The following is a 20,154-nucleotide window of genomic DNA, read 5'->3' on the forward strand; positions in this document are numbered from 1 at the left end:
TTTCCCTTTCCCCTGACTCTCTCAGTCTGAAGAACGGTCTCGATCCGAAACGTCACCTATTCCCTTTCTCCAGATATGCACCCTGGCCCTCTGAGTTACTCCAGCTTTTTGTGTCTATCTGCAAATCAGGTTTCGCGTGATACCCGAAATGCATACATTCTTCCAGCATTCCTCGCTGTTTAATTTGTCATTTGTACGTGAAGCTGAAACGGCCAGTCTCTCGTTTCTGCAGATGTTTCTGCACCGTTTCCTCGGTAAGATGATGTTTGCTGTTACATTATTAACGTGACTCAATGGGACGAACAAGTTGCTCCTTATCTCATGCAAGAAGCGCGTTGAGGAAAGGGGGGGTCTTGCCATTTGTGTGTGGATTTGATCTGCCTGCTCTCCAGATGACGCGCCCAGCTGGCATCGCTGGCTTTAGGGAAAGAAGGATTAGTTGTCAATCGCAAAGCCCGTGCAGACACTGAAGTTTGTTCCAGCCTTTGGCGAGCAAGTAGTCGGAAGCACGTTAGAGGATCGACAACTGCGGCAGCAACCGGCGTGTGGGTTCCCAGAGTAATAATCGATTCAATGTTTAAACCACAAGTGGCCTGCACTGCCGGGTTGTACGGGACTATCGCCGGGACTGCTGCTGTTTTGCAAGCCATGCCTTATTTTTTAAAAACAATTTTAATAATCTGCTGCCTGACAATAGCCGCCGAGTGCAGGAAGCACAGGAAGAAACGATGGGCATCTCAGGTTGAGCAGCTGAAGCTTGGCAGGTAAGGGGTGACACTGGGAGAGAACCAGGCGCTTCGTGTGATCAGAGTGATGGGCATTTGTGAATGGGCGAAGCCACTTTGCAATGGCAGAAAAATGTTGAATTTGTTCTTCGCTGCTGGGGCTTCAAAGTTGGAAACATTTCCATTGTTTTAAATACGAACATTAACGCTGTAGGAAGATCTCGCTGTGATCTGTCTTGCCTTGTAAGTCTCAGCTTGTTAATTTGGAATGGAATGGGATATTATATTGTCACATGTGACGAGGCAGAGTGAAATTATTTGCTTACATACCCAATGTATCCAAATAGCATTGCATTGCATTCCCAGCATTCTGCACATAAAGAAGACAATGTCGATTTAATTTCATAGAGATTAGTGGGGTGGGGGGGGGGGGGGGGGGAGGTTATGGAGAATATTGAATCTTACTTTTAAAAAAATCTGCTTGAAGCTTATCGACCAGGGGGGAAAAAAACATAAATAGTCCATGAATCATTACCGCGCGCATTTAATATATTTTTTCTGGTTGCTGAAAGTAGTTGACAATAAGTCAGCTCAAAATATTCACAAAAGGAAGAATCAGTATTTCACCCCGGAGAGATATCAGATTAGTAATGAGAAAACGGCTTGGGCAATGAATGGAGCAGGGCAGTTTTAAAGGATGTCATCTTTTTACTTTTTTTTTTCAAAGATCAGCCTGCAACTCCAAATTATTTGTGAACTAGGACTTTAGAAATCACACTCAAGTATTAACAAATGTCTTGTGGCTGGATCAGGCAGAACACGGTGTTTTAAACTGAGAAGGAACCTCTTTAGCCAAAGTGAATCAATATCAAACAAATGTAACCAACAATGGCAGAAAAAAACCCAGAGGGGACTCACTCAAACTACAAAAATGTCCGAGAAAGAACAATTCGGATGAGTGTTTTAAAACGCAGGTATATACCGAACATAGACATCAAAGTGCTGGAGTAACTCAACGGGTCAGGCAGCATCTCTGGAGATAAAGAATGGGTCACCACCCATCCTTTTCCTCCAGAGTTGCTGCCTTTCCCACTGAGTTGCTCCAGCACTTTGTGTCTATCCATAGAACAGTACAGCATGGGAACAGGCTCTTCAGCACATATCAGGTTAAACTAATCCCTTCTGCCTACACATGATACATATCCCTCCATTCCCTGCATACTCATGTGCCTACCTAAAAGCGTCTTAAATGTCATTATTGTTTCCGTTTCCACCACCATCCCAGGCAACATGTTCCAAGCACCTGCCACTCTCTTTATAAACTTGGCACAACTCTTTTAAAAAATTCCCCTATCACTTTAAAGCTATGCCTTCTAGTATTTACCATTTCTATATTGGAAAAAAATACTGATATAGACACAAATCCAAGGAAAAAGCATATACATTGGCCAGAGGATGCAGCAAACCGGAGGACTGGGAGAAATTTAGAACTCAACAGAGGAGGACAAAGGGGTCAAATAAGAGGGGGGAAATAGAGCATGAAAGAAAGCTTGTGGGGAATATAAAAACTGACTTTAGAAACTTCTTTAGAGATATAAAAAGGAAAAGATAAGTGAATAGAAATGTAGGTCCTTTGCAATCAGAGACAGGTGAATTTATAATGGCGGCACGGTGGCGCAGCGGTAGAGTTGCTGCCTTACAGCGAATGCAGCGCCGGAGACTCAGGTTCGATCCTGACTACGGTCGCCGTCTGTACGGAGTTTGTACGTTCTCCCCGTGACCTGCGTGGGTTTCCCCAAGATCTTCGGTTTCCTCCCACACTCCAAAGACGTACAGGTATGTAGGTTAATTGACTGGGTAAAATGTAAAAAATTGTCCCTAGTGTGTGTAGGATAGTGTTAATGTGCGGGGATCGCTGGGCGGCGCAGACTCAGTGGGCCTGTTTCCGCGCTGTATCTCTAAATCTAAAAAAATCGAAATAATGGAAAACAAAGAAATGGCAGAACAGTTAAACGAGTACTTTGGTTCTGTCATCACTAAGGAAGGCACAAACAATCTCCCAGAAATACTAGGGGACCGAGGATCTAGTGGGAGGGAGGAACTGAAGGGAATCCACATTAGTCAGGAAATGGTGTTAGGTAAACTGTTGAGACTGAAGGCAGATAAATCCCCAGGGCCTGATGGTCTGTATCCCAGGGTACTCAAGGAGGTGGACCTAGAAATCGTGGATACATTGGTGTAGGAAAATTACTGCAGATGCTGGTACAAATCGAAGGTATCACAAAATGCTGGAGTAACTCAGCGGGTCAGGCAGCATCTCTGGAGAGAAGGAAGGGGTGACTTTTCGGGTCGAGACCCTTCTTCAGACGCAGAAGAAGAGACTCGATATGAAACATCACCCATTCCTTCTCTCCAGAGATGCTGCCTGACCTGCTGAGTTACTCCAGCATTTTGTGGATGCATTGGTGATCATTTTCCAATGTTCTCTCAACTCTGGATCAGTTCCTGTGGACTGGAGGGTAGTAAATATATTTACAATATATATTAATGATTTAGACAAGGGAATTAAATGTGACATCTCCAAGTTTGCGGATGACGCAAAGCTGGGTGGCAGAGTGAGTTGCGAGGATGATGCTATGAGGCCGCAGGGTGACTTGGATAGGTTGGGTAATTGGGCAGATGCATGGCAGATGCAGTATAATGTGGATAAATGTGAGGTTATCCACTTTGGTAGCAAAAATAAGGAAGCAGAATATTATCTCAATGGTGTCAGATTAGGTAAAGGGGAAGTGCAACGAGACCTTGGTGTCCTTGTACATCAGTCACTGAAAGTAAGAGTGCAAGTACAGCAGGCAGTGAAGAAAGCTAATGACATGTTGGCCTTCATTGCGAGAGGGTTTGAGTTTAGGAGCAAATAGCTCCTACTGCAGTTGTACAGGGCACTGGTGAGACCGCACCTGGAGTATTGTGTGCAATTTTGGTCTCCTAATTTGAGGAAGGACATTATTGCTATTGACAGAGTGCAGCGTAGGTTCACCAGGTTAATTCCCGGGATGGTGGGACTGACATATGATGAAAGAATGGGTTGACTGGGCTGGTATTCACTGGAATTTAGAAGGATGAGAGAAACATATAAAATTCTTAAAGGATTCGACAGGCTAGATGCAGGAAAAATGGTCCCAATGTTGGGGGAGACCAGAACCAGGGGTCACAGTTTAAGAATAAGGGGTAGGCCATTTAGGACTGAGATGAGGAAAAACGTCTTCACCCAGAGAGTTGTGAATCTGTGGAATTCTCTGCCACAGAAGGCAGTGGAGCCCAATTCACTGGATGTTTTCAAGAGAGAGTTAGATTTAGCTCTTCGGGCAAAACGAATCAAGGGATATGGGGAAGTTAACTTCCTGATCACTGGATCTAGATTACTTTAGACTTTAGAAATACAGTGCTGAAACAGGCCCTTCGGCCCACCGAGTCTGTGCTGACCAGTGATCACCCCATACACTAGCACTATCCAACACACTAGGGAAAATTTACAGTTTTATCAAAGCCAATTTGCGGCACGGTGGCGCAGCGGTAGAGTTGCTGCTTTACAGCGAATGCAGCGCCGGAGACTCAGGTTCGATCCTGACTACGGATGCTGCACTGTAAGGAGTTTGTACGTTCTCCCCGTGACCTGCGTGGGTTTTCTCCGAGATCTTCGGTTTCCTCCCACACTCCAAAGACGTACAGGTATGTAGGTTAATTGGCTGGGTAAATGTAAAAATTGTCCCTAGTGGGTGTAGGATAGTGTTAATGTGCGGGGATCGCTGGGCGGCACGGACTTGGAGGGCCGAAAAGGCCTGTTTCCGGCTGTATATATATGATGATGATGATGAATTAACCTACTAACTTGTACATCTTTGGAGTGTGGGAGGAGCAACCCAGACAAACCAACGTGGTCATGGGGAGAACATATAAATTGTACAAACAGTATCCGTAGTCAGGATCGCACCCGGGTCTCTGGCGCTGTAAGGCAGCAACTCTACCGCTGCTCCACTCTGCTGCCCAGTTGGGGAATCCCATTCCCAATTATGCCCAAATTTCAGACTTTTTAGAGGATATAGTCTATTGGTGGCAATTCAAAGTCATCAGATGATACATCAATATTTCAAATGTGAATTTTATGTTCTTTATCTATCATCACCATGATCCTGTTGTGCAGTTCTAGAAACAGTTAATACATTTAAAAACACATCTAAAGTATATACAAACAGGAAGGCAAGAAAATAAAACATGGATTTATACATCCACTACACCACCCCCCAACATGGTCATTGGCTTCAATGGTCATAAGGCAACACAAATTGCCAGACTCCAGCACTTTGTGTCTTTTTTTATAAACCAGCATCTGCAGTTCCTTGTTTCTACTATGGTCATAGGTGCGTGTGTTTAATGTACATTACATCAGCTGCCAATTTGTGCACAGAAAGGTTTAAAAAGAATTGTTTTCATGACTGATTAAATTGTTTAGATCAATGGTTTAGATCAATGGGGAATTAACCTGGTGAACCTATGGTGCACTGGATCACCTACCAGCCCCGTTTCTCTCCCCCACCTGTCTCCATCTGCCTGTCAACCCCTATGTCAACATGTTCCAGCTGGGAAGAAACTGTCCCTGAATCTGGAGGTGTGTGTTTTCATACTTCTGTATCTCTTGCCCAATGAGAGAGGGGAAAATACGGAGTGAGACCGGAGTGAGACTCTCGTCCTTGATTGTGCTGGTGGCCATGCTGAGGCAGTGTGAAGTGTAAATGTAGTCAATGGAAGGGAGGTTGGTATGTGTGAAGGTCTGGGTTGCATCCACAATTCTCTGCAATTTCTTGCGGTCTTGGATGGAGCTGTTCCCAAACCAAGCTGTGATGCATCCTGATAAAATGCTTTCTTCGGTGCATCTGTAGAAGTTGGTGAGAGTTGTTGGGGGCATAACGAACTGACTACATTCAAAGAGAATGAATATCACCTCAGAGCATAACATCACAAAGCAATGGAGATAAAATAGAATTGAAAACATCCACTTGATAAGATTTAATTCTGAAGATGAAGGGGGCCGACCTGAAACATCGTCTGACCATTCCCTCCGCAGATATTGCCCGACCGACTGAGTTCCTCCAACACTTTGTGTTTTGCTTAAGATTCCAGCATCTCTTGTGTCTCCATTTGATAATCGTTATTGATTCTAGCAGCCACAATGTGAAATAATATTTCAATCTAATCTATGTTGTGTTGTTTCGATTGACTCGTTGTTTCAAATCATCTTGCATTCTAGGCTTGTATACACTGGAATTTAGAAGGATGAGAGGAGATCTTATCGAAACGTATAAGATTATTAAGGGGTTGGACACGTTAGAGGCAGGAAACATGTTCCCAATGTTGGGGGAGTCCAGAACAAGGGACCACAGTTTAAGAATAAGGGGTAGGCCATTTAGAACTGAGATGAGGAAAAACTTTTTCAGTCAGAGAGTTGTGAATCTGTGGAATTCTCTATCTCAGAAGGCAGTGGAGGTCAATTCTCTGAATGCATTCAAGAGAAAGCTAGATAGAGCTCTTAAGGATAGCAGAGTCAGGCGGTATGGGGAGAAGGCAGGAACGGAGTACTGATTGAGAATGATCAGCCATGATCACATTGAATGGTGGTGCTGGCTCGAAGGGCTGAATGGCCTCCTCCTGCACCTATTGTCTATTGTCTATTAGTGGAACTCAGTGAGTCAGGGTCCTAATACAGGATCTCGCACCCAAAAACACCACTATGCCTTTTCCTCCACATATGCTGCCTGACCTGCTGAGTTCGACCAGCAGTTTGATGTTTTCCTCCTGATTCATAGAAACATAGAACATAGGTGCAGGAGTAGGCCATGCGGCCCTTCAAGCCAGCACCGCCATTCTATATGATCATAGCTGATCGTTCAAAAGCGTTACCTCGTTCCTGCTTTCTCCCCATATCCCTTGATTCCGTTGGCCCGAAGAGCTATATCTAACTCTCCCTTGCATCTGTAGTCTTTTGTTTATAATAAACAATGTTAGCCAAAAGATAGTAAGTGTTATTCCACTCAAAGTTGACAATAATAATCTTTTGTTGTTGTCTTTATTATTAATTATCACGCCGTTGTTCAGAAGTGAAAAATAAAAGCTCAGGCACCTGCCAGAGTATATTTGAAGCTATAAGGCATCGCAGACCAATAGCTCCATGTCTCAGCTTAGATCTTTGGGTATTCCTGGTGTTCTCTGTCTTGGAGAAGAGAGGGTCAGGAACAGGATCATCACCACACTGAAAGTGGCAACACAAGTAGATACATAGTTACATAGAAAATCGGTGCAGGAGTAGGCCATTCAGCCCTTCGAGCCAGCACTGCCATTCAATGTGATCATGGCTGATCATCCACAATCAGTAGCCCGTTCCTGCCTTCTCCCCATATCCCTTGATTCTGCTAGCTCCAAGAGCTCTATCTAACTCTCTTTTGAATGCATCCAGTGAGTCGGCCTCCACCGCCTTCTGAGGCAGAGAATTCCACAGATTCACAACTCTCTGGGTGAAAAAGTTTTTCCTCATCTCAGTTCCAAATGGCCTATCCCTTATTCTTAAGATAGAGCGGTGAAGAAGGCATATGGTGGCAGGCTTGCCTTTATCAGTCGGGGCATTGAGTATAAGAGTCAGTAAGTCATGATGCAGCCCTGTAAGGTTTTAAAGACAGAAGGAACTGCAGATCCTGGTTTACAAAATGATAACTCACAAAACGCTGGAGTAACTCAACGGACCAAGCAGAACCTTTGGAGGACATGGACAGGTGATAAGATTCTGATCCGGAAGCATTTGTAGTGCAGAGTGCAATAGTGGTTCCCCCATTACAGGAAGGATACGGAGGAGGCTTTGGGATGGTTTGCAGAATGATGCATGGATCAGAGGGTATTAGCTGTAAGGAGAGTTTGGGCAGATTTGGATTGTTTTCTCTGGAACATCAGAGATTATAGAGTCATAGAATCATACTGCACAGAAACAGGCCCTTCAGCCCAACTTGCCCATGCTGACCAAGATGCCCCATCTACACTAGTCACATGTCCGTGTTTGGCTCATATCCCTCCATATAAACCTTTCCTATGCATGTACCTGGCCAAATGCCTTAAAAAAAATGTTGGTATAGTACCTGCATCAACTACCTCCTCTGGCACCTTGTTCCATATACCTACCACCCTTTGTCATAAGGTCATAGGTGATAGGAGCTGAATTAGACCATTCGGCCCAACAATACTCCGCCAATCAATCATGGCTGATCTATCTGACACCTGTACTAATCAAGAATCTATCTATCTCTGTCTTAAAAATATCCATTGATGGCCTCCACCGCCTCCTGTGGCAATGAATTCCACAGATTCACCACCCTCTGACTAAAGAAATTCCTCCTCACCTCCTTCCTAAAGGAACTTCCTTTAATTCTGATGCTATGACCTCTAGTCCTAGACTACCCCACTGGTGGAAACATCTTCTCCACATCCACGCTATCCAAACCTTTCACTATCTGGTACGTTTCAATGAGGTTCTCCCCTCATCCTTGTAAACTCCAGCGAGTAGAGGCCCAGTGCCATCAAATGCTCATCATATGTTAACCCACTCATTCCTGGGATCATTCTTGTAAACTTCCTCTGGGCCGTCTCCAGAGCCAGCAAATCCTTCCTCAGATATGGTGCCCAAATTTGCTCTCAATACTGTGTGAGAAAGTTGCCCCTTGGGTTCCTATTAAACCTTTCCCCTCTCCTCTTGGGGGTATTGAAGAGAGAGAGACCTGATGGAAGTCGATGAAAAAATGAGAAGCATAGGACATTTGTCCAAGGTGGAAATGTCACAGACTAATGGGCATAGCATTAAGGTGACAGAGGCAAGGTTTAATGGAGATGTGCAGTTTTACACAGAGAATGATGGGTACCTGGAACACAGTGCCAGGGGTGGTGGTGGAGCAGATGCAAAGGTGGTGTTTAAGAGGCTTTAAGATAGGCTACATAAATATGCAGGGAATGGAGGGATATGCATCACATATGGGCAGAAGAGACTAGTTGAACTGGGCATCAAGTTCAACGTGGACAATGTGGGCCAAAGGGCCTGTTTCTGTGCTGTACTATTCTGTGTGTAGAAAGGAACCGCTTATGTTGGTTTGTACCAAAGATAGACACAAAATGCTGGAGTAACTCGGCAGGTCAGGCAGCATCACTGGAGAAAAAGGATGGGTGACGTTTTGGGTCAGGACCTTTCTTCAGACTGGGTGTTCAGACTGGTTCAGACTCCTTCAGCAGTCTGAAGAAGTGTCCAGACCTGAAACGTCACCCATCTTATTTCTCCAGTGATGCTGCCTGACCCGCTGAGTTACTCCAGCACTTTGTGCCTGCACTGTTCTATGTTCTACTTCTTTTTTTTTGGTCTCCTTTCGAGTGGCACTGAACATCTGTTCTGTTAGACAGGATTCAATTGTGTGCAGGGATGAGCAGGATAAAAGAGGAAATAATTTGACCTTAGGGGATGTTCTGGATTCAAAGAAAGAGAGAAAAAAAAATCACTACTGAGCTGATTACATTGTCATGCTCCAATACAGTATCTGCTGTCAACTAACTGGATGTTTTACTCTTTGCAGTCCCATAATAAGGAGAATTCCGGATAAAACCAAAACTCGAGCAGCCAAGTCTGATCACCTGCTCAGAGTGGATGATCATGATTTCACAATGAGACCTGCATTTGGTGGTAGGAACATTTTATTTTATTCATATTTAAACTTCTATGGTGTGCATTTTTGACAGCTTTGCCTAGGATGCTTGATTGCCTGATTCAATGGAAGGTTTTGGATATTTTAGTGATACACTGGGTGGTACGGTGGCCTAGCGGTCGATCCTTACTATGGGTGCAATCTGTACAGAGTTTGTACATTCTCCCCGCAACCTGCCTGAGTTCTCTCCGGGTGCTCCAGTTTCCTCCTACACTCCAAAGACATACGGGTTGAGAGGTAAATTAGCTTGGCATAATTGTAAATTGTTCCACAATAGTGTTGGTGAGCGGGAGATTGCTGGTCGGCACGGACTCGGTGGGCTGAAGGGCCTGTTTACGCGCAGTATCTCTAAGCTAAACTAAAACTAAACTTGGCATAGTAACATTTCTGGTGTCTAAGGAGAAAGGAACACAATTTACAATTATGGAGATTATGGAGATTGTCAACTAAATTGCATTTTTGGATAGATTAAAAAAAGAATATATTCTAATCACCGGGTTCATTTTGATGGAACACTGGTCCGGAACTCAGCTAGAAGTAGCGGTAACACTGGAATCAGAATACCATGCTTGTTAATAATCTGGCTTTGATTTAAAAAGATGAACTCATCATTATTATTAATGGTCACAAAACTTCTGGGTTGTTGTTAAAATGTCCTTTAGGTCATCCTCAACAGATCTAGTCTGTACCTGACACCAATGTGGTCGGCTCGTGAAATGGCCACTCATTACATGGTCAATTAGGAACTCAGAATAAATGCTGTACATGCCAGTGATGATCTATAATGCGGCATACTTATTTGAATAATTTTACTAATGGAAGCTCATCGGCGGATGTTCTTTCTGTGATTAATAACTTAATGCTGCACCTTTATAGAATCATAGAGCTGTACAACACGGAAACAAGCCCTTTGACTCACGCTGTCCTTGCTTACTGGGCTAGTCCTGCATTTGCCTGCATTTGGCCCATAGGCCACAGAACGCTTCCAATCCATACATCTGCCCAAACGTCCTTTAAAAATCATAATTGTATCTGCTTCTATGGGTTCCACTGGCAGCTCAATCCTGATGCAGACGACTCTCTGAGTGAAAAGGTTGTCCCCTCTTAAAATCTCATCCCTCTCACCTTAACCCGGTGCCCTTATGTTTTCTCCGTGCCCCTCATGATCTTGGTCACCCTTCAGCCGCCACAATTTATATTGAAACAAAGAACCTCAGTTGCTGACAAATATGAGGCTGGTCCACAGGTTATAGAGTAGAAACAAGAACTGCAGATGCTGGTTAATAGACAAAAGAACACAAAGAGCTGGAATAACTCAGTAGGTCAGACAGCATCTCTGGAGAAAATGGATAGGTGGCGTTTCAGGTTGAGACCTTTCTCGAAGAAGGGCCTCGACCCGAAACTTCACCTATCCGTGTTCTCCAGATAACATTGACTTCTCCAACTTTAGATAGTTCCTCTGTCCCTCTCTTCCCCTCCCCCTTCCCAGTTCTCCCTCTATCTTCCTGTCTCCGCCTATATCCTTCCTTTGTCCCGCCCCATGACATCAGTCTGAAGAAGGGTCACGACCCGAAACGTCACCCATTCCTTCTCTCCTGAGATGCTGCCTGACCTGCTGAGTTACTCCAGCATTTTGTGAATAAATACCTTCGATTTGTACCAGCATCTGCAGTTATTTTCTTACACTGCCTGACCTGCTGAGTTACTCATTTCTTCACACAGAGAGTGGTGAGTCTGTGGAATTCTCTGCCACAGAAGGTAGTTGAGGCCAGTTCATTGGCTATATTTAAGAGGGAGTTACATGTGGCCCTTGTGGCTAAAGGGATCAGGGGGTATGGAGAGAAGGCAGGTACAGGTTACTGAGCTGGATGATCAGCCATGATCATATTGAATGGCGGTGCAGACTCGAAGGGCCTAATGGCCTACTCCTGCACCTATTTTCTATGTTTCTATGTTTCTATTACTCCAGCACCTGTGTCCATTGGGAAAAGTTTTTAAATGGCTTTCCCAGATGAATTAAATGCAAAGTAATTTTCCCTCAGCTTTTCGATTTTTAGTCATTTTTGGGAGCTAAGCAACAATGACAAATCCGTAATTTATTGCCCAGCCTTACCTGGCCTTCAGCAGATGTCGTAGAACTGTTCTCTTGAGCTACTGCAGTCCTTCTGGTGAAGTTAGTCCAAAATTGCTTTCGGGCAGCAGTTTCTAAGACTTAGACCCAGCAGTTGTGAAAGGCCAGTGATACGTTGCCAACGCAGGAAGATGTGCACCCTGGAAGGGAGCCTGCACTCGGTGGTGTTCCCACTGCTGCCTTTGTCTTCTAAGGTAGTAGAGATCACAGGTTTGGGAGGCGCTGCCAGAGTTGGGGTTGCAGAGTTTCAGGAACGGGACATGGGTGTTTTTGAGAGGGGTTTACATCACAATTTTGTGCGGTTAAACAGTAATTTCTAGTGCTCTTTGAGAAGACCGTCCAGGATTCTGTTTCAAAAAAGATTTTGATCAACTCTTTGTTTAAAAAAAAAATACAAGGTCTATTTATTGCAGAGATGGAAGTTATGTAGGTTCTAAAGTATTCGGTTTCATTGAGCTCTTGCTCTGGATCTCGTGAGTAGAGACACTTTTGGAGAATGTGCAAATGGTCAGGCTGGAAGTGATGTTGAAATTAGTGATAATTTACAACAAGGATTCTCCTTCTTTAGTTTAGTTTAGTTTTGAGACACAGCGCGGAAACAGGCCATTCGGCCCACCGGGTCCTCGCCGACCAGCCCTCCCCGCATATTAACACTATCCTACACACACTAGGAACAATTTTTACATTTACCAAGCCAATATACCTACATACCAAGCAAAAGGCATATCTTGCAAATCAATTCAGCTGCAGTTTCCGATTGATTGATATAACAATTCTACGTCTCAACTTTAATCGTATTTTTAAAGTTTGAGTATTGCCTACTCCATTACAATATTGAGTGCCTTTGAAAAGTATGAATTTTATTATGAGAGATAGTTGGGTACAAGCTAAAAACTGAAAAACAGTTTAGTTTATTGTCACGTGTGCCGAGGTACAGCGAAAAGCTTTTGTTGCGTGCTAACAAGTCAGCGGAAAAACAATACATGATTACAATCGACCCATTTACGGTGTATTGAAAGTGTATAGATCCATGAAATAGCTTTACAATAGATGTACAAAAAAAGTAGCTTTTCTGAAGATTATGTTCCATCTCTTCACGAAACTGTGCAGGATAATGCTACCTCTTGAGAATAATATCCTCTTTCACTCACAGCCTCTGCCTGTAGGGGTAGGTGCAGTAGTTCATTATGGTAAAATACAGATTGCTTTGCCCTGGGGGTGAGTGCAACTTTATAGCTCACTGTTCCGCCCACACAATGTGGGCCACATGCGCTTGGAATTAACGCTGCAAATCGCTTTTTTGGATTTTCTATCTTTCCTGCTTAGTGCAAACCCCATTGGCTGTGGAATTTGACTAACCATCTGGAAGCTCAGTGAATGTACAAGCGAGGATTAACTAGCTCGGTGTGGATTAAAGGAAGCAGCAATTTATGCTGTATGTATGTATGTGTGTGCATGGCTATGCCACAGCACTTTACCGACCTACATTCAAAAGATCATATGTATAAATACCCAAACGTAAATTCTTGCTCACAAAGAATTCTTCCTCCTTCGGGAAATAAGATGTGCCCAAATACTAACAAATAAAACGTGTTTCTGCAAACAAAATTTGCAGTGGTATAGATTTAATTTTACAATCATGTAATTATTTTAGAATATTACTAGACCAAGTTGGGCCCAAACCTCTCCTGCATTGGTGCAGCACCCTGTTCTCCCCCCCTCCCTTCTCTCCTCAACCCCCCCCTCCCCTCTCCCTTCTCCCCCACTCCCCCCTCCCTCCCTCCTCCCTCCTTTTAAACTTAAAAATGTGAATAACTTAAAAAATATAACACCGATTTCAATAAAACTACTTGCATTATCACTAAAGTGACAATGGTGAGCCTAAAATTGTCGCGCTATCGTGTACCGTTTTGGCTGAAGTTCAGTCACAAACAAGATAACAAACGAGAGTTTTAGTATATAGATGATGGTGGCTTAAAGAACCATTAACTCAATGTATTTGTGGAGTTGTTTTTGTGACAAATAATGTAATCTCTGCAGGCTGATTCACTCACAGGGAGAAGTTGGAATCAGTGTGTTATGGAGATTAAAGTCACTGGTCTATGTGGATATATTCAAAAGGAAACTTGTCAACATGCTTGTTAGAGTATATCTTTGAGTTTATTTATGTATTCGTGTCATCACACGACTGTTTGCCAATAGCGAGCAAATTTTAGTGCCACGTCGTTGGCCTCTGCAAGTTCCTTCACAGTGCATGTGTCGTGCAGCATGTCACAGCTCAGGAGATGTTCCACAGTCTGGAGGCCCCGTCCGCACTCACAGTCTGCCACACCTTCAGTATATCCCCACTTCAGCATGTTCCAGTATATCCCCACTTCATTTGCTCCTCCCCATGCCTGTCCGCAATCTGTTGAGACTGCGCCAGGTTATCCACGGTTGGTCGGAACCTGGTGGGAGTCTCTCAGAGGGATCGATTGCCATGTGAATGTCTTTCGGAGATTTCTCTAGTCTCTCCTCCCAGAGTTTGAGCCTTCTGGACGATGCACTGCAGTCCAGGGGATGGACAGAAGAGAGGAAACTTCTGCGTGATTTCAAACGCTGAGGTAGCAAAGGGTGGTCATGTAGGGGGTGTCTTTCATCCTCTGATTGTCTGAGGCGTTCTTTTTGACTGGATACAGCTCTTCTGATTCCAGGAGGTGCAATGCCAGAGAGTAGGTAGATGTTGTTAGTCTTGGTATGTTTCATGCATCACTCGTAACTTTGAGTGAATGAATAGGACAGTTACATTGAGGGAGAACAACATTATCCTACTTTAAATTATACAGCAAGACAACATTCTGAATTTTCTGAAGATTTTTTCCGAACATTCTGAATTTTCCGACTTAAAATGCTGGAGTAACTCAACCTATTCCCAGTGAAAAGGAATAGGTGACGTTTCGAGTCAGAACCCTTCTTCAATAGTCAATAGTCAATAGTAATTTATTTGTCACATACACATAAATGTGCAGTGAAATGAAAAATTACCCGCAGTTCAACAATAAGACCAATAAGAATAATCAATAAAAATGCAATAACACATACAATCATAAACTAACACCAAACAATCAAGTAATGTCCTCTGTACGACCCTGTTGTGGCTAGCACAATGAATATAAGCCCGACATCTTGTAAGAAGATTTAATTACTGATCCTTCACCAGGAAACTTCTAGAAGATCACCTGACCTCAGTCACAAGGCACAAGCCCATTCAAGAGATTCAAGATTCAAGATTCAAGATATCTTTATTTGTCAGCTTCTGCTCTTGGCCTCAAGGGGGCTGGCATTTATATTACATATACATCACATCTCCCCCTTTACTTTACTTACATCACATCTCCCCCTTCAACGTTGGGGTCAAAGCTAATAACTTGAAGCTTTAATCAATTTAATGTGGATGAAACATCACAAATAACACAATGCTCTTCAAACTACTCAGACCTGACCCGAAACATCACCTATTTCTTTTCTCCAGAGATGCTGCCTGACCCACTGAGTCACCCCAGCATTTGGTGTCTATCTTTGATACAAGCAGCATCTGCACTTCCTTCCTACACATTGTGATTTTCCTTCACCAATAAGCATAATAATGTTTCTTGAGTGAGTTATATAATTTACAAGAAACATTATTGACTGAATTATAGTTGAGAGCTTTTCTTGTGAATGAGTTATTCAGTAGTTTTCTCCTCAGATGAGATGGTATTTCCTGATGTTCAATTATTTATGTTTTAGATGTCTTAACAGGATAATTCCATAATCCCCACTCACAGAAGAACACATCAATAAAACACTTTTCCTGACCAAAGGCTGTCCAGGAGTGTTTCACTGTCAGTAAACTGCTTGTCAATGATGTAAAGGATTGCAATCATGTTGGTGCTTTGGGGGTTTGGTTAGAAACATAAAAACATAGAAAATAGGTGCAGGAGTAGGCCATTCGGCCCTTTGAGCCAGCACCGCCATTCAATATAATCATGGCTGATCATCCAGAATCAGTACCCCCTGATTCCTTGAGCCCGAAGAGCAATATCTAACTCTCTCTTAAATACATCAATTGCATCAATTATCTTGGTTACATCTCTCTTTGAAATCTTTGTTAACTAAGAGTGCCAAGGGAAGAAGTCCCCTCCTGCTTCCAATCCTGTCAAAAATGATTAAATTCAACAATTATAATATTCACCCTATCTACCGGTATCTAAAGCCCCTGCCCCACTTAGGCGATTTTTTAGGCGACTACAGGCGACTAGGCTGTTGCCACACGGTCGCCGGGGTGTTGCCTGTACGGTTGTGAGTCGTCTCCAAAGAGTCGTAGCGTTTTTCTGGTCGCCGCTGGATTTTGAAATGTTTTAAAATTTTCGGCGACTGTTGGTTTGATGCCAATGATCGTAGCTTGACGTCTCCTGATGTAAGTGCTGTCGTAGGTTGTCGCCAGGTGACATAGGTTGTCGCCGGTGCTGACTTCGGTGAATTCCATTGGCGACTACCTACGTCAACGTACGTCAACCGGCGACAGGTACCGGCGTCAAAATTGGAGGCCAAAATGACGTGAATTGTCTTCAGTTGTCGCCGACAGGGTCGTAGCTTATCGTAGCTTGTCGCGGGTAGACCTGGGTTGACTTCAGTTGTCGTAGGTTGTCGCCTGCGTGGTCATAAATTGTCGTAGGCGCGGTCGTAGGTGGATGTCCTAAGTCGCGACGATTGGGTCGCCGGTTGTCGGTAGCTTGCCGTAGCTTGACGTCGTCTAGGTAGTAGGTTGTTGTAGCTTGTCGTAGACATTGTCGTAGGGGCGGTCCAGTCGCCGTTTTTTCGCCGACCTGCTACAACTATGACAGTCGCCGGCAGTCACCTAAACAATCGTCTAACTGGGACAGGCCCTTATTACAGTCAGTTCATTGAGTATAGAAGTTTGGAGGTCATGTTGAAATTGTACAAGATGTTGGTGAGGCTGCACTTAGAGTATTGTGTTCAGTTTTAGGCACCACGTTATAGGAAAGGTGTTGTCAAACTGGATAGGGTGCGGAGAGGATTTACGAGGATGTTGCCAGGACGCAAGGGCCTAAGCTGTAGGGGAGGTTGAGCAGGCTAGGACTCTATTCCTTGGAGCGCAGGAGGATGAGGGGTGATCTTACAGAGGTGCATAAAATCATGAGAGGAATAGATCGGGTAGATGCACAGAGTCTCTTGCCCAGAGTAGGCGAATCGAGGACCAGAAGGCATAAGTTTAAGGTGGGAGGGGAGAGTTTTAATAGGAATCTGAAGGGTAAATGTTTCACGCAAAGGGTGGTAGGTGTATGGAACAAGTTGCCAGAGGAGATAGTTGTGGCAGGTACCATCGCAACATTTAAGAAACATTTAGAAGGTACATGGATAGGACAGGTTTAAATGGATATGGGCCAAACGGAGGCAGGTGGGACTAGATGGGACAAGTTGGGCTAAGGGCCTGTTTCCACGCTGTAAGACCCTATCACTCTGTGACTCTTAATAGACAATAGACAATAGACAATAGGTGCAGGAGTAGGCCATTCAGCCCTTCGAGCCAGCACCGCCATTCAATGCGATCATGGCTGATCACTCTCAATCAGTACCCCGTTCCTGCCTTCTCCCCATACCCCCTAACTCCGCTATCCTTAAGAGCTCTATCCAGCTCTCTCTTGAAAGCATCCAATGAACTGGCCTCCACTGCCTTCTGAGGCAGAGAATTCCACACCTTCACCACCCTCTGATTTCAAGGTGGATAGAAACAATCCAAGAATCATGTCAACTGCTCACTAAAATGTGTGATTGCCCCTAGCATGCAGGAATCTCTAAACCATGGCTGCTTAAAATGGGGACAAAGCCCTTAGAAGGACAGTGAATCAGGGACCACACACAAGTCCAGCAAAAGGATACCTGTAAACACCATCTGCTCACCTGCGACAGAGTCTATGAATCTCAGTGCCTACAGAATGAATGGGAGGGAGTCATCCTTAATTCTTTGGGTGCACCAGAGTTCTGAATGACTGTCCAGGTTATAAAGCAGAGATCCTCCCTGATGGCAGCAAATGGATTGGCTTTCTTCTGGGAATAATGTCTCAGCTCTGTGGTGTCTAAGTGAGGATTCTATTTGAGAGTTATGTCCCAGGTGTCCAGTTTTCCTTCTCCTGCTGAGAAAGGAGCATGGCTAGTTTGACCGGGCATCATGATCGGCACGGACATGGTGGGCTGAAGGGCCTGTACCTGCGCCATACAGTTATAGTTTGGTTTAAAGATACAGTGGAGATACAAGATTTAGTGGCCCTTTAGCCCACCGAGTCCGCGCCGACCAACGATCCCCGTCCACTGGCACTAACCTACGCACAAGGGACAATTTACAATTTGTTTTCTACCAAAGCCAATTAACCGATAAACCTGTACATCTTTGGAGTGGGGGAGGAAACAGGAGCACCCAGAGAAAACCCACTCGGTCATGGGGATAATGTTCAAACTCTGTACATACAGCACCTGTAGTCAGGATCGAACCTGGGTCTCTGGCTTTGTACGGCAGCAGCTCTACCACTGTGCTACCATACCACCTCAAATGTTACATGATGAGGAGAATGCAAGATGACATGTGTGTAATCTATAAATGATGGGAGGCTTTTCATTTGGATAAAGCCTTATGCTCTCTCAAAGATAGACACAAAATGCTGGAGTAACTCAGCGGGACAGGCAGCATCTCTGGAGAGAAGGAATGGGTGACGTTTCGGGTCGAGACCCTTCTTCAGAAAGACTGAAGAAGGGTCTCGACCCGAAAGGTCAAATGAAGAAGGGTCTCGACTGGAAACGATACTAATTTCTTCTCTCCAGAGATGTTGCCTGTCCCGCTGAGTTACTCCAGCATTTTGTGTCTATCTTCGATTTAAACCAGCATCTGCAGTTCTTTCCTACACACTTATGTTCTCTCATCCTGCTTTACTCTGTAAATTGGGCAAGAGTTGCAAATAGTCTCTGTGGAATGGAAAGATGTAGTGATGTCCTTGATATGGCAATGCTCTGTGAGATGTCATTGAGTTACTATTGTAGCTTGTCTAACAAGCTACAGACAATGAGGAGTGAGGCCAAACACAAATTGAGGAACAGCACCTCATATTTCATCTGGGCAGCTTACAACCTAGTAGTATGAATATAGATTTATCTAACTTCAAGTAATCCCTGCATACCCTCTCTCCACCCCTCCCACACCCTAGTTGTACTAGTTTCAATGTCGTACTGATGAGTTTTATTGTCTGTAACTCATTTTCACCTAGTCCACAGCTAACAATGGCCTGTTTCCTTTACTTTTTTACCTATCTTTCATTCATTTGTTCTATATCTCTTTAAAACACTGTCTATATCTTTCATTTCCCTTTCCCCTAATTCTCAGTCTGAAGAAGGGTTCGACCCGAAACGTCACCCATTCCTTCTCTCCCGAGATGCTGCCTGACCTGCTGAGTTACTCCAGCATTTTGTGAATAAATCTCAGTCTGAAGAAGGGTCTTGACCTGAAACGTTACCTCTTAGTTTTAGACAATAGACAATAGACAATAGGTGCAGGAGTAGGCCATTCGGCCCTTCGAGCCAGCACCGCCATTCACTGTGATCATGGCTGATCATTCTCAATCAGTACCCCGTTCCTGCTTTCTCCCCATACCCCCTGACTCCGCTATCCTTAAGAGCTCTATCTAGCTCTCTCTTGAATGTATTCAGAGAATTGGCCTCCACTGCCTTCTGAGGCAGAGAATTCCACAGATTCACAACTCTCTGACTGAAAAAGTTTTTCCTCAACTCTGTTCTAAATGGCCTCCAGAGATGCTGTCTGACCCGCTGAGTTACTCCAGCATTTTATGCTTATCTGTAGATTTATGCTCCCAGATTCACCTTTGCTTCACACTACCTTATCTCCTCCTTGTACGACTTTGCCGTCTACTGCTCCCCTTCTTTCTCTAGTGTTACTAGACCGCTCATGCCTGGAGTATAACTCTGTTGAAGGCCGCTAAAAACCAAAGATTAGGAATTGGCCATTGTCCACCTTGACCATGTTCTACTATCCAGTGAGGCCTTGCTGACTTATATCTGTCTCCATCGACTTACTCTCATGCCTTTATTGCTTCAACGCGCAAAACTATATTATTTGAAAATTCGAAATTATTAGCTGAATTAGCAACTGCTATTTCTGTGGGACAGAATTCAACTTTGCCACCTCTTTTCGTAAAGCATCTTTAATCTTGCAAATCTTTGTACTGACTAGCCAGAGCAATAGATATACCGTCTGTCTGTCTGTCTGGTCAAAATTCGAAACTCTCAAGCAAACATAACCTTACTTATCCTTGGTAGCACAAGCCCCATCTCTCCCTTTAATGTAACCTCAGAAGACTTGGCCACATTCTGGTCAACCTTCCAGTGCAGGTTTCCCTCTGCCCGTTACTTGGAGCAAATGCATCATACCATGATTTCAAAACAGATTTATTAATTGCAAAATAGAAAA

The 20,154-nt window shown here is 44.0% G+C and overlaps 1 protein-coding gene across 1 annotated transcript in view; it reads left to right on the forward strand.

The window, feature by feature from the left end:
• The first annotated feature begins 384 nt into the window (after positions 1-384).
• LOC144593752 (gamma-aminobutyric acid receptor subunit rho-2-like) overlaps positions 385-20,154 on the forward strand; it is a 49,057-nt gene continuing 29,287 nt past the window's right edge. Inside the window, exons 1-2 of the mRNA XM_078399799.1 lie at positions 385-764; positions 9,380-9,486. Coding sequence (XP_078255925.1) covers positions 574-764; positions 9,380-9,486 — 298 coding nt within the window. The 5' untranslated portion in view covers positions 385-573. The remainder of the gene's footprint in view (positions 765-9,379; positions 9,487-20,154) is intronic.

The sequence above is a fragment of the Rhinoraja longicauda genome, chromosome 5 (genome assembly GCF_053455715.1).
Source record: "Rhinoraja longicauda isolate Sanriku21f chromosome 5, sRhiLon1.1, whole genome shotgun sequence".
In the NCBI taxonomy this organism is placed as follows: Eukaryota; Metazoa; Chordata; class Chondrichthyes; order Rajiformes; family Arhynchobatidae; genus Rhinoraja; species Rhinoraja longicauda.